This window comes from Stegostoma tigrinum, chromosome X, assembly GCF_030684315.1.
Source record: "Stegostoma tigrinum isolate sSteTig4 chromosome X, sSteTig4.hap1, whole genome shotgun sequence".
NCBI lineage: Eukaryota > Metazoa > Chordata > Chondrichthyes > Orectolobiformes > Stegostomatidae > Stegostoma > Stegostoma tigrinum.
Window position 1 is genome coordinate 18535133 of NC_081404.1, and position 26911 is coordinate 18562043.

At 42.0% G+C, this 26911-nt stretch overlaps 2 protein-coding genes across 2 annotated transcripts in view; both read left to right on the forward strand.

Moving 5' to 3' along the window:
* Positions 1-6813, forward strand: part of pan2 (poly(A) specific ribonuclease subunit PAN2) — a 242358-nt gene extending 235545 nt beyond the window's left edge. Inside the window, exon 27 of the mRNA XM_048523641.2 lies at positions 6707-6813. Within this exon, the coding sequence (XP_048379598.1) occupies positions 6707-6720 (14 nt within the window). The 3' untranslated portion in view covers positions 6721-6813. The remainder of the gene's footprint in view (positions 1-6706) is intronic.
* sarnp (SAP domain containing ribonucleoprotein) overlaps positions 6729-26911 on the forward strand; it is a 30664-nt gene continuing 10481 nt past the window's right edge. Inside the window, exons 1-9 of the mRNA XM_048523643.2 lie at positions 6729-6866; positions 8434-8533; positions 14200-14246; positions 15276-15349; positions 16861-16912; positions 20702-20775; positions 22343-22368; positions 25217-25242; positions 26000-26068. Coding sequence (XP_048379600.1) covers positions 6828-6866; positions 8434-8533; positions 14200-14246; positions 15276-15349; positions 16861-16912; positions 20702-20775; positions 22343-22368; positions 25217-25242; positions 26000-26068 — 507 coding nt within the window. The 5' untranslated portion in view covers positions 6729-6827. The remainder of the gene's footprint in view (positions 6867-8433; positions 8534-14199; positions 14247-15275; positions 15350-16860; positions 16913-20701; positions 20776-22342; positions 22369-25216; positions 25243-25999; positions 26069-26911) is intronic.

Below are 26911 nucleotides of genomic sequence, written 5' to 3' on the forward strand. Positions count from 1 at the left end.
AACTGCACTGGTTTGATGATTCCTTCGTTTTCCAACCTCCTGATTTCTGCCTCTACTTTTGCTTCTAATGCAAATGGCGCTGGGTGGGCCTTGCAGAATCGTAGAATTGCTTCCTGGTCAATATGGAAGGTGGCCTTGGCTCCTTTGTTCTTCCCTAGATCTTCCTGAAAAAACCTCTGGGTATTTAATTAGGACTTCGCTCAGGCAGCCATTTTCTAATCAAAAAAACGGAGTCAGTCAAGTTCAATCGCCCTCAACCAATTTCATTCCATTCAGCTTGGGCCCGAGCCTTTTACTCCAATCAGTGGTAACTGAGCCAGCTGCTTCTCAGAAGAGACTGGAATCAAAGTTGCATGCTAAATCTGTGAAGGCTCCCTGGTGTAGGTTCTCATCCTGGCTGAGGACTTGCACAAACGTAAGGGTTGGAGTCCAGAGTGAATTTTGTTAAAGACTGGTTCTGTGATCACTGAAACAGCCACACCAGTGTCAACTTCCATTAGAACTGGGTGACCATTTAGTCAGACATTTGTTTTGATTAGCTCCGATTTGGATGTTACTAAGCAATTTACCTGTTCCAAGACAAATGTAGGTGGACTTTCCATGGGTCTGCACTCTCCTAGATACTGGCCTATGAGTTCTCTTAATTTGGATCTCGTGGGACTTCTTTGCTGTTGCAAGTACACAAACTGGCAGCAACTAAAATGGCCTGCTAGCTTGGATCCTAAAGAAAATGTTAACTGTTTGGCCGAGGCTTGGCTTTGTTTTGGAGTTTTTTGGGGGGCTGACCTAGAGTCCCTCTGTTCAGGATATGTCCTGTGTGAAACTATACAATTGCCTTTGCTCAAGCGGTGTTCCCCAAGCTCAGTCAGCCTGGCGAGGGCGTCCGCTTCCATCAGGATGCTCTGTAACTCGTGTTGCACTTGCCGCATTTTCCAATGATAAAGCCAGTGGTAATGCCTGTTTGAAGCCCACTTGGGCTTCAGCTAGTGGGTGCTTTTGCATGGTTACATCATTAATCCCACATAACAAACGGTCTCTCAACATCTCATTAAGGGTTAAACCAAAGTCACACAACTTTGCCAGTCATTTTAACTTCATAAAAAAAATCTCGAAATAGATTCTCCTGGTTCTTGAATTGCCGAGTAAAACTGATAGCATCTCAGAATTAGAGGAGGCTTGAGGTCATAATATTCCTGAACTAAATCCATCAGCTCTTGAAAGGTTTTAGTATCTGGTGCCTCAGGGTAAGTTAGGCTCCTAATAACCAAAAAAAAACTTGCAGGTCCACAAGCTGACAGGAGAATTATTTGTTGCTTTTCATCTGCTCCAATGTCATTTGCTTAGAAAACGTAATGCGTTCTTTCCACATACTGGGCTCAGTGTTTGATGGCAGGATCAATCAAGTTTCCTAAATAACAGCATGATGCCTAAAATGCTTACCCCAACTCAAAGAGGGCTGTTGTGAGTGAATTTCTTCAGGAGCATGCTCATTCCTTCTGAAATAACTCAGTGGTTGGTATCTCATCACCAAGTCACCCTTTATTTGCTCTTGGAGCATCCTCGATTCTGATCCAGCTTCCTTAGAACCAGCTCCCAAAGTGAGGAGAATCTCTGACACTCCGGTTTACATCTGTCAGCCAGGGTTCCTTGATTGGACTAGATTAACAGCTCCAATCAGGGAACTCATATTCTGTGAAGTCCACCTGGCTGTCCACATTACAATCACTACAATGGATATGTGAATACGAAGGGTTAAGAGGGATTTGGGCCAAATGCTGGCAAATGGGACTAGGTCAAATTGGGATGTCTGTTCGGCAGATGAGTTGGACTGAAGGATCGGTTCCTGTGCTGCATGACTCTATGTTAGAAATGGTGATATTAGGGTAGCAAGAGTGCTACTGCAGGTAGTTTTGAAACATACCTCATAAATGGGAGTGTTCATTTGTGGGATGTGGGTGTCACTGGCTGGCCAGAATTTCGTGCCCATCCCTTAGTTGCCCTTCAGAAGGAGTTGGTGAACTGCCTTCTTGAACTGCTGCAGTCCTCCTGCAATAGGTTGACCCACAATGCTACTAGTGAGGGAATTCCAGGATTTTGACCCAGCGACAGTGAAGAAATGGTGATATATTCCCATTCAGGATTGTGAGAGGCGCGTCGGAGAACTTGGAGGTGGTGGTGTTCCCATATGTCTGATGTCTTTGTTCTTCTAGATGGAAGTGGTCATAGGTTTGGGGATGTCTGAGGATCTTTGGTGAATTTCTGCAGCACATCTTGTAGATAGTACACACTGCTGCGACTGAGTGTCGGTGGTGGAGGGAATGGATGTTTGTGAATGTAGTGCCAATCAAGTGGGCTGCTTTATCCTGGATGGTGTTGAGCTTCTTGAGTGTTGTTTGGGCTGCACCCATCTAGGCAAGCGGGGAGTATTCCATCACACTCCTGACTTGTGCCTTGTAGATGGTGGACAGACTTTGAGGAGACAGGAGGTGAGTTACTTGCTGCAGTATTCCTAGCTTCAGGCCTGCTCTTATAGCCAATGAAACACAACAAAAAGCACTCGCATTTATAAAGTGCTTTTTGTATACACAGGTCATTCCAAAGTACTTCACGGCCAATTAAATATTCTTGACGTGTAGTCATTGCTGTAACGTTGTAAACACAACAGCTAAATTGCACAGTAAAGGCTCACAAATATCCAGCAGATGTTGATTTGAGGATAAATATTTAATGAGGACATCAGGGGAACTCTCTAGTTCTTTATATTAGTACCAAGGGATCTTTTATGATCACCTAAGTGGGCAGATAGGACATTGAAAGACAGCAGCTTCAATACTGCAGCGAGCCATGCATTCATGTGAAGCTTAAATTGACAACCTCCTGACACAGGTGAGAGTGTACTGAGTCAAGGCTGACATTGGGCAGCAACCACATTGAGAAGTTCACAATATACTACATCTATTCTGAGGTGAAATTACAATATGTCAGGCATTGTGGCATTAGAAACCAGAATCCTCTCTGATTTTCCTCCTCCCCAGTGCAGGGAAATTGGCTAAGATCAGCTAGGACAGCTGCCACTTACAGTTTTAGCATTTAATACAGTAGCTCTCCAATGGTTTTGTGAGAAAATGCATAAAGGTACCACTTAAATATCTCTAGTAATGATAAGAAAGTTTGCATTAAGGCACTTTACCTAAATGCTTGTAGTATTCGCAACAAAGTAGGTGAATTAACAGCACAAATCATCTTGAATGATTATGATGGGTAGGCATCACAGAGACGTGTTTGCAGGGAGTTCAGGACTGGCGGTTAAACATCCAAGGATTTACAACTTATTGAAAAGACAGGGAGGTGGGCAGAGGGGGCGGGGTTGCCCTGTTAGTTAAGAATGAAATTAAATCTATGGCACTGAATGACATAGAGTCATATGATGTGGAGTCTGTGTGGGTGAAGTTGAGGAACCACAAAGGCAAAAAAACTATAATGGGAGTTATGTACAGGCCTCCTAACAGTGATCAGGACCAGGGGCACAAGATGCACCAGGAAATAGATAGGGCATGTCAGAAAGGCAAGGTCATGGTGATCATGGGGGACTTCTATATGCAGGTGGACTGGGTCAACAATGTTGCTGGTGGATCCAAAGAAAAGGAATTCATGGAATGCTTACAGGATGGCTTTTTGGAACAGCTTGTGATGGAGCTCACAAGGGAGCAGGCTTCCTCAACCAACGCCTCCTCTATTTATTCAGCCACTTCCCCCAGAACTCAAGGATGTAGCCCATCAGGGCTAGGAGATTTATGAATTTTTAGACCTTTTAGCTTTTCTAGCACTTTCTCTTTTGTAATGCCTACCGTACTCAACTCTGCCCCCGACTCTCCTTAATTGTTGGCATACTACTCATGTCTTTCACTGTGAAGACTGATGCAAAGTACTTATTAAGTTCTTCAGCTATTTCCTTATCTCCCATCACAAGCCTTCCAGCATCAGTTTGGAGCGGCCCAATATCTACTTTTGCCTCTCGTTTGTTTCTTATGTATTGAAAGAAGCTTTTACTATCATTTCTAATATTACTAGCTAGCCTACCTTCATATTTGATCCTCTCCTTCCTTATTGCTCTCTTTGTTATCCTCTGTTTGTTTTTGTAGCCTTCCCAATCTTCTGATTTCCCAGTGTTCTTGGCCACTTTATAGGCTGTCTCTTTTTCTTTGATATATTTCCTGACTTCCTTTGTCAGCCATGGCTGTCTAATCTCCCCCCCACCCCCGCCGGATAATCTTTCATTTCTTTGGGATGAACCTCTGTACTGTGTCCCCAATTTCACCCAGAAAGAGTTGAGTATGGTAGGCATTACAAAAGAGAAAGTGCTAGAAAAGCTAAAAGGTCTAAAAATTGATAAATCTCCTGGCCCCGATGGGCTACATCCTCGGGTTCTGAGGGAGGTGGCTGAGGAAATAGCGGAGGTGTTGGTTGTGATCTTTCAAAAGTCACTGGAGTCAGGGAAAGTCCCAGATGATTGGAAAATTGCTGTTGTAACCCCCTTGTTTAAGAAAGGATCAAGGCAAAAGATGGAAAATTACAGACCGATTAGCCTAACCTCGGTTGTTAGTAAAATTCTAGAATCCATCGTGAAGGATGAGATTTCTAAATTCCTGGAAATGCAGAGTCAGATTAGACAAGTCAGCATGGATTTAGTAAGGGGAGGTCATGCCTGACAAACCTGTTAGAATTCTTTGAAGAGGTAACAAGTAGGTTAGACCAGGGAAACCCAGTAGATGTTATCTATCTAGACTTCCAAAAGGCCTTTGATAAGGTGCCTCACGGGAGGCTGCTGAGTAAGGTGAGGGCTCATGATGTTTGAGGTGAGCTACTGGCATGGATTGAGGATTCGCTGTCTGACAGAAGGCAGAGAGTTCAGGTAAATGGCTCTTTTTCAGAATGGCAACCGGTAACAAGTGATGTCCCTCAGGGTTCATTGTTGGGGCCGCAGCTGTTCACTTTATATATTAATGATCTGGATGAAGGGACTGGGGACATTCTGGCGAAGTTTGCGAATGATACGAAGTTAGGTGGACAGGCAGGTAGTACTGAGGAGGTGGGGAGGCTGCAGGAAGATTTAGACAGTTTAGGTGAGTGGTCCAGGAAATGGCTGATGAAATTCAACGTGAGCAAATGCGAGGTGTTGTACTTTGGAAAAAAGAATACGGGCATTGACTATTTTCTAAATGGTGAGAAAATTCATAAAGCCGAAGTACAAAGGGATCTGGGAATGCTAGTCCAGGATTCTCTAAAGGTTAACTTACAGGTTGAGTCTGTGATTAAGAAAGCGAATGTAATATTGTCACTTATCTCAAGAGGGTTGGAATATAAAAGCGGCGATGTGCTTCTGAGACTTTATAAAGCTCTAGTTAGGTCCCATTTAGAATACTTGTTCCAATTTTGGGCCCCACATGTCAGGAAGGACATACTGGCGCTGGAGCATGTCCAGCAGAGATTCACATGGATGATCCCTGGAACGGTAGGTTTAACGGACAATGAATGGCTGAGGATCCTGGGATTGTATTCATTGGAGTTTAGAAGGTTGAGGGGAGATCTAATAGAAACTTACAGGATAATGTATGGTTTAGAAAGGGTGGACGCTAGGAAGTTGTTTCCATTAGGTGGGGAGACTAGGACCCATGGGCACAGCCTTAGAATTAGAGGGGGTCAATTTAGAACGGAAATGAGGAAACATTTCTTCAGCCAGAGAGTGGTGGGCCTGTAGAATTCAATGCCATGGAGCGCAGTGGAGGCCGGGATGTTAAATGTCTTTAAAGCAGAGATTGATAAATTCTTGATCTCATAAGGCAGTAAGGGCTACGGGGAGAGTGCAGGGAAGTGGAGTTGAAATCAGCCATGATTAAATGGCGGAGTGGACTTGATGGGCCGAATGGCCTTACTTCCACTCCTGTGTCTTATGGTCTTATGACCAAATGGTCCCAGTATTAACCCCAGCTTGTAATGAGTTGTTTGACCTCAGATAGCGAAGTACTGGGTTAAAATTGGCCTCACCAGCCCGAAGCAACGGAGGGAGGTATCAGTCAGAGTTGCTCCCTTTGATCACTCTCCAGTGAACTGTGGTAGGGAATAGGTTTGGACAGTACATAAGGACAAGATTAAGCTTCGTTCCGAAGCCCACAGGTTCCAAGTGCTGATACTCATGCATTAAGAATTCAGCTTCAAACTTTTATCCAGTTCAGAAGTGGTAACTCAATTAAAAACATCGCCAAATGTTCTCACAAGACTGGTCCACTTGCAAACGTAAATGTACAACAGGTCTGCACACGTACAATCTTTACAAAAAAAACACGACAGGCTGTTTGGTAAAAGGTTTTCCTTTCTGTGCTTGCCATTTCCACAATTTTCTGTTCATTGACACAAATAAACAAAGATGAATGGATTAGCAATTGCAGAAACAGCTCTCCTTTCTGATATTCATCCTTGAAGATTACTGAATATCTGGTGGTTATTCCGATGAAGATGGCCACCAAACCACTCACTGGCAAGAGTCGCGTATGATAATTTTCCATAGGATTTATTGTCATCGCTCTCACCATAATTGTGCATAATTTTAAAATTTCAATCTAACTAGTATTTGCTGTTAAACGTTGGGCAATATATTTGTAAGTTTTTGCTGTATTAATTTATTTCTTTTTTCTCCTTATTCCGATAGTAACGGCATATTGAACACACCCACCCCTGTCTCTTTTGAGCCAATGGTGAGGTAGCTTGTTGATCAGTGAGTAAGGCGGATGCCTATTGGATAGGTGGTGAGCGGGTAAGAGTCTGGCAAGATGGCGGACAGAACGGCGGTGGATATCAGCAAATTGAAGGTAAAGGGAGTTTAGATAGGGATAATGTGTTCGCCGTTAGAGCGAAGGTTTTGTGATTTAGTGACTATTACGTACTTCACTTTTTCTGTTCCGATTCTGCTCAGAAATTCTCCTCTGGAGACCCGTAGAGTGGGCTATATTTTCCCTCCTCTTGAAGGTGGGGTTGCTTTTTCCTCCCCGTGCTAGTCTAACATTCTTCGAACGTTTTAAGCAGCTTAGTCGTGTGGGACGTGTTTTGAGTGTCACATTGAAAGGAAACGAATAAGTTTCCGGAATGGCCGATTAACTAAGTGCACCGCCCATGGATCACATAGAAATAGGAAACCGTGCCCCCGCACGGTTATTTGGTCTGAACTGGGGCTGTTTGTTCCGTTCTAAAGATATTTCAAATGGGTTATGGCTCCACGAACATCTGAACAAGTGGACGAAACGTTTAAGAAAAGCAGTCTTTTTTTAAAAATGCTGTAACTAAGGAAGCTGTATAAAAGCTAACTTGCACAAACCGTTGCTTGATCCACTGCTAAACCATCTTTCTGGGTGCTTAAAATGTACATTGAAGGCAAAATTCTGTAGATTCGCACTCATAGAAGTTGGGGAAATTTATAACGCAGGACGCAGAAATTGGAGCAAAGAACTTGAGCCATTTTGAAAGTTTTATTTTAAATTGGCACTGGATCCTAGTGTTATGAGTCAGAAAAGGCTACCCTATCGTTGCACAATTGATGGGTTGTCAATTTTAAATTCCCATAAGGAGAACAGTACTGGGATTACTTTGGGATAGGTAACTGATTGTGAGAAGAAAGTGAAGTTACTGGAATGGTTTTGGATTGATTCAGCTAAGAACTAGCATAAATGTGAAAAGGAAAGATGTGAAATTCATGTTGATTTTCAAAGAATGTGGGGCTGATTTGTACAAGGAGTGTAGAAAGTTGAAATGCATGTACAGCAAGCAATTAAGAATGCAAGTGGCATGTCCTTTTATTATTTGAGGATTGGAGTGCAGCAAACAAATCCTTGCTTTAATTGAACATGGTTTTGAAACAAGGTATGTGCAGTTTAATTTCCATTTTTAAGGGAGATTATACTTGTGTGCAGAGGCAGTACAGCAAAGGTTCACTAAATCAGTCATGGGGATGAGGGGATTGTCCTGTATTGAGACTGAATAGTTTGGGCAATGTTTACCAGAGTTGAAAAGAATGAAAGGCGCTGTCATTGAAAGGTACAAGATCCTGAGTAGACTCTGGGTAGACAGATTATTTTCACTGATTGGGGAGCCAAAAACATGGTGGCTTACTTTCTGGATAAGAGAGTAACTACTTGGGGCTAGCTGAGGAGAAATTGCTTCACTTGAAGGATTGTGAAGGTTTGTGGATAGATGGATTTTTGATGCCTTGGAATCAAGGGAATGGGGAGCGACCAGGAAAGGGAGTTGAAGCCAAAGATCAACCGCATTGTAATGAATGAAGCAGGCTGACCCAGCCATGTAGTCCACTCCAATTTCCTGAATCCTTTCTTTACTGAAAACCTCCATGGTTCTGACTATTTGTTTGTTCTCATTGTGCTTTAGTTGACTGAACTGAGACAAGAATGTGCTTCACGGGAGCTGGATACTAAAGGAAACAAGCAAGATCTCATCCAGAGACTGCAGGCTTACCTGGAAGAACATGGTAAAATCATGATGGATATTTAATCTCAAACAATTTATTTTTAATAAATAAAATTACTTAGGAATTTATGAAGAGTTGTGGATTTCTTTCATTACCATACATATGCTGACTTTGGCACATTTAAGATTGTATTTTACAAATTATTACATAGAATTCAGAATAATAAATTAGCTGAGTGCTGGATGAAACAGTTGCCATTACAGGTAATTGTCTTTGTTAGAGAGTCAGAGATTATACAGCAGAGAAACAAGTCCTTTGGTTCAACTTGTCTCAATGACCAGATATCCGAAACTGATCTAGTCCCATATGCTTGCATTTGGCCCATTCCCCGCTTAAACATTTCCTATTCATATACCCACCCAGATGTCTTTTTAAAATATTGTAATTGTTCCAGCCTCCTCCACCTCTTGTGGCAGCCTGTTCCATCCATGCTCCACCCTCTGTTGCCTCTTCAGTCCCTTTTAAATCTTTCCCCTCACCTTAAACCTATGCCCTGTAGTTTTAGACTCCCCCACCCTGGGAAAAAGACCTTGTCTATTTGCCCTATCTATGCCCCACATGATTTTATAAACCTCAGCCAGTGCTCTGGGGGAAAAGCGCCAGCCTGTGTCAGTTGATCAGAGTGCTTGAGTTGCATCCTTATGTTATTTGATTACCACTTTTTTGAGAGTCTTAAATTTTGTGCTTTAGTTTTGCTGTAATTTCAACAATTACTGTAGTTAACTGATTAATTGCTATCTTTTCCCTTCAACTTGAAGTTGACTTTTTTTTGCAGATGTGTATCTAGTTGCGCCTTGAGCAATGTGCACACCCCCTCTGATTCAGGTTTTTGGAAACAAAATAGGTGCACTGTGTGTGTAGATTAAATAAATCTACGTATTCCACGGAAGTGGTTCACTTCTGTCTATCAAACGAGTGAAAGGCAAGTTTAGGACTTTGCGATAATAATTGACATCACAAATTGGCATTCATTTATGATAGTTAATGCAAATATTTTGAAATTAATTGACTTGTAGAAGCAGTTGGAGACTTTCATTGAAAATACCTCCACACTTATTTAGAATGTTCTAAAGTAGGCCAAGATACTTCCCTGTACTGTATTCATCTTGTCCTTGTGTCGTGTAGTGCCAGGCATTCAGATTAGACTGCAATTTCAGTACCTGATCTCTGTTGAAAATTACCACTTATAATTCAGGTTTACAGGCTTTTTAAAACTTTTTTTGGTTTAACCTTCAGTTTGCTATATGTGATTCTTTTCCTGTGTATTTTTTAATTATATGATGTTAAAGTGTACACTTTTTTCTTCATTCTTTCATGGGATGAGGCTGTTTCTGGCTAGGCAGCACTTATTGCCCATCCCTAATTGCCCAGAGGGCAGTTATGAGTCAATCACATTGCTTTGGGTCTGGAGTCACGTGTAGGCCAGACTAGGTCAGAATGGCAGTTTCCTTCCCTGAAGGACGTTAGTGAACAAATGGGATTTTTTGACAATTGACAGTGGCTTCATGGCTATTCCCACTCCACCACCACCACCCCTCCAATGGTTATGGTAGAGGATTTTAATTTTCCAGATGTAGACTGGGACTGCAGTATTGTTAAGGGCTTGGCTGGAGAGGAATTTAAGTGTGCACAAGAAAACTTTGATTCAGTATGTGGATGTACCTCCTGGAGAAGGTACAACACTTGCCCTACTCTTGGGGAAATAAGGCAGGGCAGGTGACTGAAGTGTCAGTGGGGGAGCATGTGATATTCGTATTATCGATAGCTACAAGTGAGGTTTTGGAATACTGGAGGGTAGCTAGTAACTATAATTCTATTAGTTTTAAAATAGTGATGTAAAAGGATAGACCAGATCTAAAATCTGAAGTTCTAAATTGGAGGAAGGCTAGTTTTGAGTGTGTAGGGCAAGCACTTTCAACAGTCGATTGGGGGTGGATGTTTGCAGGTAATTGGACAGCTAGAAAACAGGAAGCCTTCAAAAATGAGAGAATGCGAGTTCAGAGACAGCATGTTCCTGTTAGGGTGAAGGGCAGGGCTGGTAGGTGTAGAGAATCTTGGATGACTCATGAAATTGAGGTTTTGGTCAAGAAAAGGAATCATATAGATAAACATCAAGTGAATCCCTCAGAGTAAAAAGGCAGTAGGAGTGTACTTAAGAGGGAAATCAGGAGGGCATAGAGGGGGACATGAAATAGCTTTGCCGATAGGGTTAAGGAGAACCCAAAGGGATCCTACAAATGCGTTAAGGACAAAATGGGTAACTAGGGAGAGAATAGGGCCCCTTGAAGATCAGCAAGGCGATTACGTGTGTAACCGCGGGAGGTGGGGGAGACACTAAACGAGTATTTTGCATCGATGTTTACTGTGGAGTGGGATGTGGAAGACATAGTGTGTGGGGAAATAAATATCTACGTCTTGAAGAATATCCATATTATAGAGGAGGTGGTGCTGAGCGTCTTAAAACAAAAGTAGATAAATCCCCAGGACCTGATCAGTTGTACCCTAGAACTCTGGAAGCTAGGGAAGAGATTCAGTTGTTAGCTTACTGAACCGGATGTTTCATGGTGTTCAAACGTTTCATTACCATTCTAGGCAACATCATCAATGCAACCTCTAATTGAAGTGTTGGTGTTCTGCTCTGCTCCAAATTTATACGACCCTTTCGTATAGTGGGTGTTGTCTCTTCCATTTTTGTGTTTGTTAGCGGTGATCTGTATATGGGGTCTATTTCTGTATTTGTTAATGGAGTGCAATGTTGAGAACCAGGCTTCCAGAAAGAGATTATTAGGACCCTTGCTGTGATAATCATATTATCGATAGCTACAGGTGTGGTTTTGGAATACTGGAGGGTAGCTAGTGTTGTGCCACTATTTAAGAAAAGTGGTGAGAAAAAGCCAGGGAACTATAGACCAGTGAGTCTGACACTGGTGTTAGGCAAGTTGTTGGAGGGCATCTTGAGGGCCAGGACTTACATGTACTTAGGCAAAGATTGATCAGAAATGGTCAACATGGCTTTGTGCTTGGGAAATCATGTCTCACTAGCTTGACTTAAGTTTTTTGAAGAAGTAACAAAGGATTGATGAGGCCAGAGTAGTGGATGTGTTCTACATGGACTTAGTAAGGCATTCGACAAAGTTCCATATGGTAGGCTGGTTAGCAAGGTTAGATCACATGGAATACAGGGAGAACTCTATTTGGATAGAGAACTAGCTCAAAGGTAGAAGATGATGGTGGTGGAGCTTGCATTTCAGACTGGAGACCTGTAACCAGCGGTGTGTCACCCAAGGATTGGTGCTGGATCAACTATTTTTTGTCATTTATACAAATAATTTGGATGTGAACATACAAAGTACCGTTAGTGTGTTTGCAGATGAACTAAAATTCAAGGTGTAGTGGACAGCAAAGAAGGTTACCTCAGTACAACGTGATCTGGTGGGCCGCGGAATGGCAGATGGCTTTAATTTAGATAAATGTGAGGTGCTGCATTTCAGAAAGGCACATCAGGGCAGGACTTGTGCACTTAATGGTAAGGTCCTGGGGAGTGTTGCTGAACAAAGATGTTGGGGTGCAGGTTCATAGTTGAAAGTGGAGTCACGGGTAGATAGAATAGTGAAGAAGACATTTGGTATGCTTGCTTTCATTGGTCAGTGCATTGAGTATAGGAGTTGGGTGATCATGTTGAGGCTCTACAGGGCGTTGGAGTATTGCATACTTCTGGTCTCCCTCTGACACGCAGGATGTTGTGAAACTAGAAAGGGTTTAGAAAAGATTTACGAGGATGTTGCCAGGGTTGGAGGGTTTGAGCTACAGGGAGAGGCTGAATAACTGGGACTGTTTTTCCCTGGATTGTCTGAGCTTGAGGGCTGTTCTTTATAAAATTGTGAGGGGCATGGATAGGGTAAGTAGCCAAGGTCTCTTTCCTGGGGTGGGCGAAGTCTAAAACTAGAGGGACATAGGTTTAAGGTGAGAGGAGGAAGGCTTTAAAAGGGACCTGAGGGGCAACTTTTCCATGAAGAGGGTAATGTGTGAATGAAATGAGCTGCCAGAAGAAGTGGTTGAGGCTGAGACAACACTTAAAAAGCATCGGGATGTATATATGATTATGAAGGGTTTGGAGGGATATGGGTCAAATGTTGGCGAATGAGACCAGACTTATGTAGGATATCAAAGTGTGAAGCTGGATGAACACAGCAGGCCAAGCAGCTGTGCTGTGTTCATCCAGCTTCACGCTTTATTATCTTGGATTCTCCAGCATTTGCAGTTCCCATTATCTCTTATGTAGGATATCTGGTTGGTGTAGACAAATTGGACCAAAGGGTCTGTTTCCATGCTGTGTATCTGTGACTCTGGTGATAAACCTGAACAGCTATTCTAATCAACCATCAGGTAATCTCTCAATCATAAAAGTCCTTGAGTGCATACTTAAACATTCAAAGTACTTGCTGGCAGAATAAGCTTCTTTAATCAGGAAACATAGTCTGCAGAATCTATGCATAAATGTAATTGGGTCCTCCGTTTGTGTTTTGCTTTTAAAACAAACCATTGAAGCTGCCACACAAACATTTGTTCGATTTAATTATTTTGGTTGTAATCTTGAGTTAGAATCATATTAATCCTCAAAAGAAGACTACCCATTCATTTAGTGGACAACAAAGTGTGGGCTGGATGCACACAGCGGCCGAGCAGCATCTTAGGAGCGCAAAAGCTGACGGAAGAGTCTAGGTCCAAAACGTCAGCTTTTGTGCTCCTAAGATGCTGCTCGGCCTGCTGTGTGCATCCAGCTCCACACTTTGTTATCTTGGATTCTCCAGCATCTGCAGTTCCCATTATCTCTCATTCATTTAGTGGGGCTGTTTTTACTTTTTTGCTAGTGATTTACTAGACTTTGCTTCCTTGAAAGCAGCAAGCTAGACAAAAGTTAGAATTAGTCCAACTCTGTTGCTGTTTAAATCAAGTTTTGATGTTGGGGAATTGCAGCAAATCTGAAAATATTGGGAGCACTTGAGGTCAGAAGACATTTCTGTCCAAAGATGCTAGCCTTTTGGGTGTGGGGTCCTTTAGATGCAATTGTCTTCAGTATCTGTGGGGTAAGAGAAAAGTAATCTCTTCTTGAGTGTTCATTGTACATGTGTATGAATGTTGAATTAGGAAAGGATTGGGCTAGGCTACAATGCCTCCCTTTGTTTGAATGCTTTGCCAAGGTTAATCATGTGGGTACTTGGGGAGAGATAGTAGTGTAACCACTGTCAGTGCCTTGACTGGGAGGGAATCTGGTCCAGCAGGTGGCCAGTGATAAACTACATGTCAGCCCACGTTCTCCGAAGGGTTACAGTGTACTTGCCTAATGTTGTCACTTTCTGTACTTAGAAGAAATGGTGTCTGTGTGTGGGGTGGGGGGGGGGGGGGGGGTGGAAATAGGGGGCTTTTGATGTGCAAAGCACTTTTTGAACCCCTTTGGAGGGGAATTTCTTTTTTTTTTGTTTGTCTGTCTTGTACTGCATTTCCTTCTACCTTTTGCCACTGTTCCAGTATCTTACTAAACAGGGCCTTTATGAAACTATCTGACACATCAATATATGTCTTTGTTTAAATCCAAGTCCTCGCACTTGTTTGTAGTTCCAATCTTGTCTAGATCCAGCGTCAGTCAACTTGTATTTCTTTTGCAGCTGAGGAAGAAGTGAATGAAGAAGATGTTTTAGCAGAAGATACTGAGGTAATTTCTTTGCATTTAACTGTCTGGAATTTTATGACATTATCATTTGAAATTTTTACTGTGTTTGTCGATGCCTGTTTTCTTGGCCAACAGTAACTCAGTTCTGAGATTCATTCTTTTCTGACAGCTCTTGTAGTAAAGATGAGTAACATGATATTTCTTTAATGCCCCGTTGGAAGTTTCATATGCTGTGCCGTCTGTTTTAGTTTCTTCCGTACAAAGTTTGTAATTTTCTTAGTATGTTTTTGAAATGTGTGAAATTCAGAGTGGCTGAAACAGGATAGATGTTGAAAAGTTTTCTTCTGGCTGAAGAGTCTAGATGCAAGAGTTATAGCTTTAGGTTAAGGGGTTGGTCACTTGGATCTAAGGTGGCGGAGAGGGAGAAAAAAACCCCTTGCTCCCAAGATTGAATACTCTGTCCCAGTGTGCTCAGCCATTGAGTATATTCAAGACTGCATTTGTTACTGAATTGTAGAATCCCTACATTGTGAAAGCAAGCCATTGGGTCTCCACCGATTCTCTGAAGAGCATCCCCGCCAGACCCATTCCCCTTCCCTGTAACCCTGAATTTCATAAGGCTAATCCATCTACCCTGCATGCTATGAGCAATTTTTAGCATGGCCAATCCATCCTAACCTGCGCATCTTTGGACTGTGGGAGGAAACCCACGCAGACGCAGAGAAAATGTGCAAACTCCACACAGGCAGTCGCCCTAGGCTGGAATTGAACAAGTATCCCTGGCACTGTGCGGAAGCAGTTCTAACCACTGAGCCACTCTGCTTTTGGGAATCAAGACATATGGAGATTGGGCATGTATACTTGAGATAGGGTATGATCTCATGAATGACTGAGCAAGCTGTAAGTGATTTATGGCCTACTCCTGTTGGGATCAGTGCCAGAGCTGCAGAGAAAACCAAAACTTATGCATTTTAGCAAATTCCTGAGGGTAAGATATATTAATTTTCAGTTTTGTCAAAAGTATAGCTACTGCCTTTTTGAGAGCATTAATGTTTCTTATTTTGTACGCAGGAGGAGGAGCAACAGCAGCAGAAGGTCGAGCCTGATGTTCAGAGTCAAACTGTTGCTATTAAAGAACCTGAAGAGTAAATATCAAACAATTCCAGTTTAAATGGTTTTGCACTGAATCTTACTTTCTATTTTCAGAGAAGTACTGTGGTGCAGGCACATAGTCCATAAGTACTATTTTTGTTGTTTCATCCACAAACTAAGAAAAGTTCGGCGTGTATTTTAACCAAGGTTCTTAACTTTTAGATTCTATACCGTACATCACCAATGAAATACTTTTGTGCAAGAGTTTGATTAACAATGTATTTTTGTCATGTTGGAAGTATCTGTACTCATGCTGCGCCAAAGTGATTAGAATGTCTGTGGTATCATGAATTGAACTGCCAACCTGCATCTGGTACAATGTGTTTTTGTTTTGTTTTGTTTTTTTTTGTAAACTTGTTCAGAGATGTTATTCTGCACCTCTGGAACAAATTGGACTTGAACCTGGCCCTCCTGGTTTAGAGATAGGGTCATTGTGCAATGGCAATGAGCCCCACCAATGTAATCTTCTATGCTTGGGTTAATCATTGAGCATTTGATGTCTAAAGTTGTAATGATGAGCTTAGTCCATCAATATTCATTTATTTTCTCTTTGGCTGCCCTCTTCCCCACACCCCCCACCCAACTTGGTTTGTACTTTGGTTTAAAATGCTGCCTCCCTAGTCAGTGCAAGGTGACCTGAGCTTTGCTAGTTGTCCACAAGGTTTCCCACTGTTGAAAATAGTTAGTGGAATTGCTTGTTTTCTTGCTGTCTAACAAAAATACTCCCTTATATGATCTGTCGGTTCAGGTAGCCTCTTGAAGCTTTGTCAGGCTCAACTTAGGGTCTCATGTGGATTTCTAAACTCAGTCTTCTATGTGACAGTGATTTGCTTTTCCTCGACTCCCACTATCTTTGAGTGTAATTTTTAAGCAGAGTGCGAGTGTTTTTGGTTTCTTAATCAAAATTCATAGAATCATACAGAAGAAGCCTTTCAGCCCATTGAGTCTGCATTGCCAAAAAGTACACTATGCTTGTCCCATTTTCTCACACTTGGGTGTTATTGCCCCTTTGCTGTTTTAGCCTATTTTAGCTGAAATATTCAGTCCTGGGCAGCATCCTGGTGAATCTCCTTTGCACCCCTTCAGTGCAATCGTGTCCTTCCTACAATGTGACCAGAATTGTACATAAAATTACATGCTTACATAGATTATATATCTATACCTTGACTGATAATGGCAAGCATCCCTTATGCCTTAACTGGCTGATTAACTTGTTCTGCCTTCTTCAGGGATCTGTGGTCAAGCACCCCAAGATCCCTCCGTTCCTCCGAGCTTCCTAGAGTCCTGCCATTCATTGTGTTCCCCTTGTCTTGTTACTTTTTCCAGAATACATTACCTCATACTCTTTGAGGTTAAAGAACGTTTGCCCCTTATTTGCCCATCTGACCAATGTGTCAATATCCTCCTGTACCCTAAGACCAATTTTTTAATGGTAAACAGTTTAAGCTGAGCTTAAGATATTCAGCTCAATCCATCATAAATTCTGAAAGTATTTCTTTTTCAGAGTTGCAGCAAAGAAGTTGGTTAAAATAATGGCACCAATGACAGAAAGTGAGGTGAGTATCCGCCTTTTTTTGTTAGCAAAATTACTCATCTAATATTTTATGCCAATGATCATTTTTATAAACAAACTTAAAGTTCTGGTGCTCTTTAGACACCTGGCGGCAACTAAAGCTTAACTGATATATAACTCAACATCATCTGTTAAAGATGATTAAAATTTTTATATATTGAGTTGGCATGCAGGATTCCCCACACATTTTGTATTCTGCAATGAGTGAAAATCATTAATTGAATGATGTAACTAATCCTGATAACTCTTGCGCTATAATGCATTTTGCCTTTTTTTCAGTCGTCTCCTTTTTTTGTCAGTAGATCATGCAACTCTGAAAGTTTAGCGTGGTTAATGCTGATGACCATGCCTACTATAAGCTGTGGAGACTGTTAATGTGATTTACCTGTTACATGTAAAGGCTAATGTAACCAAAACAGTCTGGGTTGTTTCAAGTGGTCAGGAACTTCTGGCCTTGCTGTTTATGTGACAACTGGTCAGCATAACGTCAGTGATACAAGGTGTAGAGCTGCATCAACACAGCAGGCCAAGCAGGAAAGCTGACGTTTTGGGCCTAGACCAGTTGGAAAAACCTCAGCATAACTGCAGTTCTGTCTCGAACACATACTGTAACTGGGTCCCTGCCCACACTAATTATGTGGTACATGTAAAATCCATTCTATTTAAATTTGTTTTGTTGGTTTAAGTTATTAAAGTTTAAATAAAAGGTATACTCACTGGCTGTGGGATATAAAAAGGATATAATCTGCTCACCAGTGTGATTGTTAGAGCACTGAATTTCAGCCACCTATGACAGGCTGTTGGAATGCTGCAAGTTGGGCAGCACTGATAGTAGACTGGCGGCCCTAAAAGCAAGCTGCCAGCAGTGCAGACCCTGTCTTAAGAGCTCACCTCCAGTGACAACAGAGTGTTAAAGTGCGCAAATCTGGCAGCCACTGGATTGTTGCAGTGCTAAAAGCTGGCTTACAACTACAGGCTGTCTTTATGCCAAAGGCTGCAGCGCAGCAGCAGTGGGCTGTGTCGCGATGCCAAAGGCTGCAGTGGGCTGTGGCGCAGCGCCAAAGGCTGCAGAGTGGCGCAGTAGCAGCGCGGCGCTAAAGGCTGTGGAGCGGTGCAGTAGCGGCGGCGGGCTGTGGCGTGTGCAGTAGCGGCGGCGGGCTGTGGCGTGCGCAGTAGCGGCAGCGGGCACTGGCACGGCGCCAAAGGCTGTGGTGTGCGCAGTAGCGGCAGCGGGCACTGGCACGGCGCCAAAGGCTGTGGTGTGCGCAGTAGCGGCAGCGGGCACTGGCACGGCGCCAAAGGCTGTGGTGTGCGCAGTAGCGGCAGCGGGCACTGGCACGGCGCCAAAGGCTGTGGTGTGCGCAGTAGCGGCAGCGGGCAGTGGCACGGCGCCAAAGGCTGCGGAGCGGCAGCATTGGGTTGTGATGGTGGGCCGTTGCACTGAATTCCTGTTAATACATTGCCTGGTTTGTCCCTGGTCAATTCTGCTGTTCCCAATTAACTCAGTACAAGTAAGCAAAATTTATTTTAAAAACCTGTTGGATTGTGATATGTAACGTATTGCAGATGAATGCGCACAGCTATTCTGACCTTTTTAAAGTAGTGGCTAACTTGGGTTTCCACCAGTAGCTCTTACTGCCAAATGTAAAACTGAAGTAAAGAATACCGAGTTGGTTATCCTAGTTTGAGTGTTAACTTTGTTCAATTCAAGTGGTGATGCTGGTCATTCATGTAAATACAGTGGTCTTGGGTGTATGTACTGTCCTGAAATCAATTACGAGAAGCTTTCTGAAATTTTTGTTTTAACTTCCATCTTTGCTTGGCCTGTCCTGCCACCATAGCAGATTTGTGTATCAATGGCCCCGAGGTCTCTTTCCACATTTCTGAAAATTGATTCGTTCATGACCTTACTTTTCATAGCAAAATTGACATTTTCATAGCTGATAAAAAGTTAATTTTTTTTATTTTATCAGTCTTGATATTGCTCATTATGCTTTTGCATTTTGTAACCTCTGTAAACTTTGAAATTTAGACCCTGTGTATCCAAGGTTAGGTTATTCAATATGAAAACAGTGGTCTGAATACCACCCTTAGGAGAGCATCACTGCATGCTTCCCTCCAGTCTGAAAAATTACTCTTCACCACTGCTCTTTTATTTTCCTGTCTTTGTGTATAATTTTATATTCCTCAGATGCAATGAAACCTGAATCCAGGATTAGAGAAATGTTTGTCAGTTTTTTAAATGCTGAGCTGTGTGAATTGTACAAATGGGACCTTGGCATTCTACTCTTCTGAAAACGTTTCAGTTAGTATCGGTGATGGGAAGAATATCACAGCCTCTCCGTAAAGTGACGTTGGCAGCAACTGTTCTGCTTGGTACTCCCATGTTAATGGCTGAATTTAAAATATTAAAATGAAAATCAAATTGAAATCATTCAATGAAACATGATAAAACATTTGGCCAGATCACTAGGTTTTAAGGAATATGATGTTATGTATTGAGACCAGTCGTCAGTTTGAGAATAAAGAAATGCACATAGTTATGATTTGTTGATCATTGATAACAATCTTGGGAAAAGCCATTTAGCACCGTTTGAAGATACGTGTAGTAGTCATAGTCATGTAGCACGGGAGCAAACTTTTCAGTCCAAGGAGTCCATGACGAAACCACATTCCCAAACTATAAATTAGCTCCACATGTCTGTGCTTAGCCCATATCCCTTCAAACCTTTCTTACTCATTTGACTATCCAAATGTCCTTGGACACGCTGGGCAATTTAGCATGGCTAATCCAAAGGAAATCGGAGCGCCTAGAGGAAACATGGAGAATGTGCAAACTCCACAGAATCGCCTGAAGGTGGAACCGAGCCTAGGCCCCTGGCACTGAGGTAGCAGTGCTAACCACTGTGCCACCCCTGTGCTATGGAAAGTTAAGATGTGGCTTTGTGCTCAGTATTAAGGTACTTTTACACTGTGAACCAAACATATTTTAAATGCTGTTTAAAAAGCTTTACTGTGCAGTTAGCTATGTCATCTTTTACTTCTGAGGAGCTTGCTTTTGTGGGCTCTGCAAGGTTTGTAAACATACACTTGACTAACAGTCAATGCAGTGGGATGATGGTGAAAAAATGTGGAAAGTTGGCATCAAATGGCCAGCAAAGTTCCACTCTTTCAAATCATAGCAGCATGAAAATACTTTTAGCTGTTGCTACAGGAGTAGTACAATACAGAATGAACTACAGTATTTGCTTGTCTCAAGAAAGGAAAACAAGATTGTGACTGGTGTTCTCCAGACAAAATTTTAACAGCCTTGCTGATACAAGATTATCTGACCAAGAGTATGGTGCAGAAGCCTATGGAGAAGAGAAAAAGTTTTCAAAATGATGAAGGTGAATGAGAAGGGGAAAAAAAAGATATTAACCACCTTTAACCCAATCATTCTGTTCTGAGTTTTTTTTAAATTAAATAATCATGGTCTTTGAGGATTATTCTACTTGTCTCTTATCCCACCTTGTGAGGTTAATGACTCTTATTGGGCTACTTCCTGGCACTTGGGTATGATGCTTCTTTCACTGCTTTGCTAAAGTGTTTAACTTCGTATAACCAACTAAGGTCAAGACTGGGATGTAGTTGTATGCCTTGCACTATGTCATGTGCACCGACTGCCATTGGGAATTTTATGTGACTGCCTGATTGCTACTTGAGGTTGAGAGATTTAGTAAAATAGCTTGTTGAATTTGATGTCCATTCTTTTCTGCTCATTCCTCTCCAGAGGCTAAAGAAAAGAGCAGAGCGGTTTAATGTACCTGGGACAGCGGAGAGTAAGAAAGCTGCTCGTGCTGCACGGTAAGTTACTGAACAAAAGAGGCCTGGAAATGACAGTGTAAACCTGCTGTCATACTTCAAATTCAATCTTCTTGCAGTGTGAATTTCATTTGCCAGGTGATGCAATTTTCAGGCAAACAGGGTTGAATTGTCATGCTGTGCATGTTGATACAAATTTATAGTGCAGTGATCATGGTGTTGGAAGCTATTATATAGAAGCTAAAACATAGAAACAGGCCAGTTTGCCTAACCAGTCTTTAGTGTTTGGTCTTTCAGCTGAAAGATAAACCTAATCAAATGCGTGTATTGTTTCTGTGTCCCTTTTAATGCCCTCTCCTTCAAACAGACTGATTCCTAAATACCAACATGACCTTCCACTGTAGCCAACAAAAAGTTAATTTTGGTAAATTGCTTTTTAATTTTAAAAAAGCACAGGTAGATAATTACATTATTGTAGCAGTTCACTTGTCTCCACTTTGAGTATATATTGTATTGTCCTTGGAAGGACTGCATTATAAGTTTACCAGAGCAATGCGTGCACGTTGTGTGAAATTGCAGGGAGAGTTTACTCAAACTAAGTTTTGTGATCCTTGAAATGGTAGATGATTGTGGGTCAATTCGATTGAACTTTGAGCAGAGTATTTTTTTTGCTAATTCCACTGATTGGGAAGTCTAGGACACTGGGGGTAGTCTTAAAAATTGGAGTTAATCTTTAGAAGTGCTTCCACATTTCACTCCTCCACTGAGTGGTAGAAGGTTAGAATTCTTTTGCAAACAGAAATTGATGCAAGATCAATCCATTTGAAGCCTGAGGTTTTTGTTAACTGCAAGAATTAGAAATGTGGGACCGAAATGAGGTTTAGTCGCAGGTTAACCAAGGTCAAGTAGGCTTGAGTGTCTCTTTGTCTTAAATCTGAGAGAGGTGCAAACCAGCTCCTGAATGCACTGTAGTAGCTGCTGGAAGTTGTACATAATGATACTTTTGATGCAAACTTGATTTCCCCTCTACTGAGGGGAAGGAAAATAGCAGAGGAAGTAAGCAGTTTCCAAAGTTTAGGTGTGGGTGAACTGCAGTTGTGTGCAGTGCTGTCTTTTTCTGCTGCAAAGTGTTGCAACCATGTAGTTCACTGCTCTAACAATAATCTGTCAGCAAATCAATCCAAAATTGAGATCTGTTCACAGGTAGCTGAGCTTTATTTGTCAAAGGTGTCAAACTGCTGAAGCATGCATCTAGTGTTTCTATCCTGGGCAATCTTGTGTTTTGTTCTCAAACTTGTGCAACTGTTATTCTTAGTTTTCTTAAATCTTCAGTTGGCTGTGAAGGGAAAAACAGTGCTGGTGACCACTAGTCAATTCTAAGATTCATTCATTCTTTCTCTTCACCACTTTTGTTTTAAGTATCTATACTAATACTGTCCAGATGATGGCAGTATTGATTCACTAATCAGCTACATTTTTTAAAAAAATGTCTTTAATCCGTCTTGAATAAAGCTGAATCTAAGGTTCACGGTGGTCTATACCACAGTGCTGTTGTTATAGTTTTACATAGAATTTTAGAGAGTCTAATAATCTATTCTTTCCAAAATAGGTTTGGTTTGCCTGTTGCAACAAAAGGTAAGAAAAAAGTCGTAGCGGTGTTTGATCCAACATTTGTTCCTAATATTATAGATGAGTTTGAAAGGATCTCGATTGAGCCAGAAAACAAAATATCATCTTAACCCATGCATCTGTGTATTCCACCACGTTGTATGATCAGTGCTGTAAATATGTACACTAAATTTGCTGTACCTGTACATCTGGAGCAATTCCCCTTTCTAATGGATCTCCTTTCCTGTCTATCTTCAAAAATAAGTAACACTTCTAAAAACCTGCTGTTAGACTGTTTGTTTACTGTGCTTGATTTCCCCATAACAACTGCCACCCACTAGTCCCTCATTCCTTTGATCAAAAGCCAGGTTATTGTTACAAATGTTGATGATAAAATAGTAACCTGCAAGAGGTATTTCAGTTTGATCTTTTGAAAATGTTGCTCTTGAGTTTCTCTCTCTCTCTCCCTCTTTTAACAATAAATATGTCTGTCTGACTGCCTCTATGCACTGAGTTCTTGGCCTTGGCTACACCACAGCGGGCAGTGCTCAGCACAGACTGTATGTTAGTATTTGTAGTGAACGTAAATCTGAATTGGAAGGTGTTTGCCTATTTCCTAATGGCTGTACTTGAATTAATACTGTTACCACTGCACTTCATCTGTTTTCAAATCATCTTAGTGGTGAAGGTGTTTAATAGTCTTGCGCTGCATGGTTTAAGAGTCTTCTATTCATTTGGGTTCTGTAAAAGCCAATCAACTTTGACTTCGTTGCAGCCTTGACCCAAGCATAGATGGAAAAGCCACATTGAAGAGATACAGTGAGAGTAACTGCACTTGATATTGTGCAGCATGTGACTAGATGGGACTACTAGATGCCCCAGCAAAATTTAAAGTCACTTGAAATCAATGTTGAAAGGAAGCTGATTGAACTCTTTGGAGTTCAGTCCAGCACCAAGAAAGATGGGTGGTGGATAGACAATGTCTCAGTACTCATTTGTGTTGAACGACTCTTGGTGGAACCACCGAGGCTGGCAAGGATGCAAAATGTACTCTAGTTGGAGGATCTCAATGGCAGCACTACTGATCAAGATCCTAAAGGAAATAGCTGGTAGCTAACAAGGGAAAAATGAACCTGACTTCATCCTCCCCAATCTGCCAACTGCAGATACATCTGTCCATGATAGCATTAATAAGAGTGACCACCGCACAGCCCTTGTAGAGAAGAAGCCCTGCCTTTATGTTGAGAATACCCTCCACTGGGTTGTGTCATGCTATCACCATGCTAAATGGGACAGACTTGGAACAGATCGAGCTGCTCGACTGGGCAGCCATGAGGCACTGAGCCACAAACAGCAGCAGAATAACGCTCTAGCACAATCTGCAACCTCGTGACCTGGCATATTCCCCCACTCAACCATTTATCATCAAGCCAGGTGATCAACTCTAGCTCAGTGGAGATGCAGGAAGGCATGCCAGGATCAATACCAGGCATACCTGAAAATGAGATGTTAACCTGGTGATGCTACCAAACAGGATTACTTGCGTGCCAGTCAGTGATGCTGCAAATGATGGACAGAGCTAAGAAATCCCACTACCGAAGGATCAGATCAAAGCTCTGCAGTCCTGCTACTTTCAGTTGTGAATGATGGTGGACAATTAACTCTGGAGGAGGCTCCACAACATCCTCTGTGATGGAAGAGCCCAGCACATTGGTGCAAAAGATAAGACTGCTGCATTCGCAGCAACTTTCAGCCAGAAATGCCAAGTGAATAATCCAACTTGGCCTCCTGCAGTGGTCCCCAGCATCATCTCATACTATTCTTCAGCCAATTCAATTCACTCCACATGATATCACCAAAACAATTGGATAGTGCAAAGGCTATGGGCTCTGACAACATTCCAGCAATAATACTGAAGGCTTGTGCTCCAGAACATGCCGCTCCCCTCTAGCCAAGCTCCAGTACAGTTACGACACTGACATATACCCAACAGTGTGGGAAAATTGCCCTGGTATGTCACGTATGTATACAAAAAAAAAAGACAAATCCAACCTGGCTGACCACTGCTTCATCAGTTTACTCTTGATTATCAGTAAAGTGATGGAGGGTATTCTCAACAATGCTGTTGAGCAGCACCTGCTTGCTGGCACTCAGTTTGGGTTCTGTCAGGGTCACCTAGCTCCTGACCTCATTATAACATTCAGACATGGATGAGAGTTGCCAGCAAGGCAGAGTTTGACAGTGTGAGAGACATCAGGGAGCCCTAGCAAAGTTGGAGTCAATGGGATTCAGGCAAAAATCTCTACTGGTTGGCGTCACACCTAAAAAAAGAATATGGTTGTGGTTATTGGAGGTCACTCATCTCAGGTGTAGGACATTTCTGCAGGTGTTCCTTGGGGTCATGTCTTCCGCCCAACCATCATCATCAGCTGCTTCACCAATGGCCTTCCCTTCATCGTTAAAGGTCAGATGTGAGGATGTTCACATCAGCACCACCGAGTTCCCCTCCCAACCACTCACCGTCCTTGCTTGATAATGTAATCTTCGTTCCTTCAGTGTCACTGAGTCAAAATTTTGGACTCCCATATTTTAGGGCATGATGTCTATCTACAAACCATGGCCAGCAGTGGTTCAAGAAGGCAACTCTTCACCACCTCCTCCAGGACAGCTAGGGATGGAGAATAAATGCTGGCCAGCCAGCCAGCAATGCCCATGTTGATCAAGAGAATGCATAGTTTTGTTCTAAGTGATCAGTCCAAAGGCTGTACATATTTGTGAAAAGTGACAGTCATATTTCCAATATTTGTCTTTTGGTCTTATGGTACTTTTAAACTAGTAACCAGATTGAAAGCGAATTTTATTCTTTCCTATGCAGGTACTCCAGGGACTATCAAAAGTACGGTATGTTTCTCTTTTTTTTTAAAAAAAGCCGTCTGAATTCTCTCTTCTGCCTGAGTGCCTGATCATAATTTGAATGGCTGTTGGCAGCTTCTTTTTCCCAAGCTTGGATGAGTTTACATGGAATCTAATGCAATATTCAGTGATATATATTCTGCTTTTTTTAAATCAAGCAGGCAAACTCTTAGAGTTTTGTTAGTTTTCAAATCCTTCCGTGGCATCGCCCTTCCCCTTCTCTAACTTGTTACAATGTCAGATTTTCTACTCCTTTTAAAAACAACAACTGAGTAACATTATGTTCAGAATACTCTGCTTCTGGCCTCTTGCACACCTCTAAATTTGAATTGTCCCATTATTCACTGCTTTTTGTCTTTGCCTAAAGATTCTGTATTTAAAATGCAAGTATTTTTCACTGGGTAGAATTTAAAACCTTATTATGCTTTTGAGGGTGGGGGAAGATGTCTGTCTTTCATAAGAGACAAAAATACACACCAGGAACAGGATAGTTCCGAAATGCTCTTTAAACTTCTTTGCCCCAATCCCTTTTGTAAAATGTTTCTTTAAACCTATCTCTTGGCTTCAGGAAGCCACTATTTTATTCAGTGTTGCTTGGTGTCAATTTTTTTTCCTCTGTTTTGATAACTTGTGAAGCACCTTGGAATGTTAAATGTAGTGTATGAATGAAACTTTCTCTCTCTGTATCGTAGAGAATGAATTAAGTTTTTACTCCAGTATTCTGAAGGCTTACTCTAACTTTCAGATTAGTGCTGAAAAATTGAGAGAGCGAGCTGAAAGATTTGGTATGAATGTCTCATCACTCTCAAAAAAGGTAGGTGAAGAATTGTATTTAAACTGCAAGTGTTTTTTTTTGTCAGAATTTAATAGCTTGTTATGCTTTTGACAGTGGGGGATGATGTCTGTCTTCACAATAGAAGACATAAAAATCCACACCAGAAACAGGGTAGTCCAGGTGCTAATAGGACTGATTTTAAGGTAATACGTATCAACTAAGACAAAACATTGGAGAAACTTATGGGACAAAAACCTTATGAATCCCAGGACTTAATGGCTTGCATTCTAGGTTGGATTTGTCTAACAGGCAGTCCACGGGCCAGTTGCAGGGCATCCTGTTTGACCTGCAATCCATGTATTTGGAGCATTGCATAGGGCGATGCTGTCAGATGGAGGCCTTTTCTCTTCAGCGTTTGCTGATAGGCACATTAGTGAGAATATCATTAGCAAACACGAGAACAACGGCCCCTAATTGGAAGAGCAGACACCTATGTGCGTTTCTTCATTCACTGAGGCCAGGATGTTGGGGGTGATGGTGAAAACAGTTAATGTTTCTGGTCCGGTGACCCTTCACCAGAACTGGGAAGGGTCCCTGGGCCAAAACATTAACTCTCTTTTCTCCTTCACAGATGCTGCCAGACCTGCTGAGCTTTTCCAGCAACTTCTGTTTTTGTTCCTGATTTACAGTATCTGCAGGTCTTTTGGCTTTTATGTTGGAAGTGATGTTAGCCCTGAGGGGGATTGTAAGAGAGAGAATGCATATTGGGTGGATCTGGGAACAAGTCAGTGGCAGCACTGGCAAATAAAACTTCCAAGTGGGCTTTGAGTATGAAACTCCAAATGGTACAGGCCTTGGCAGGACTGTAGTCACTGTGGTAGA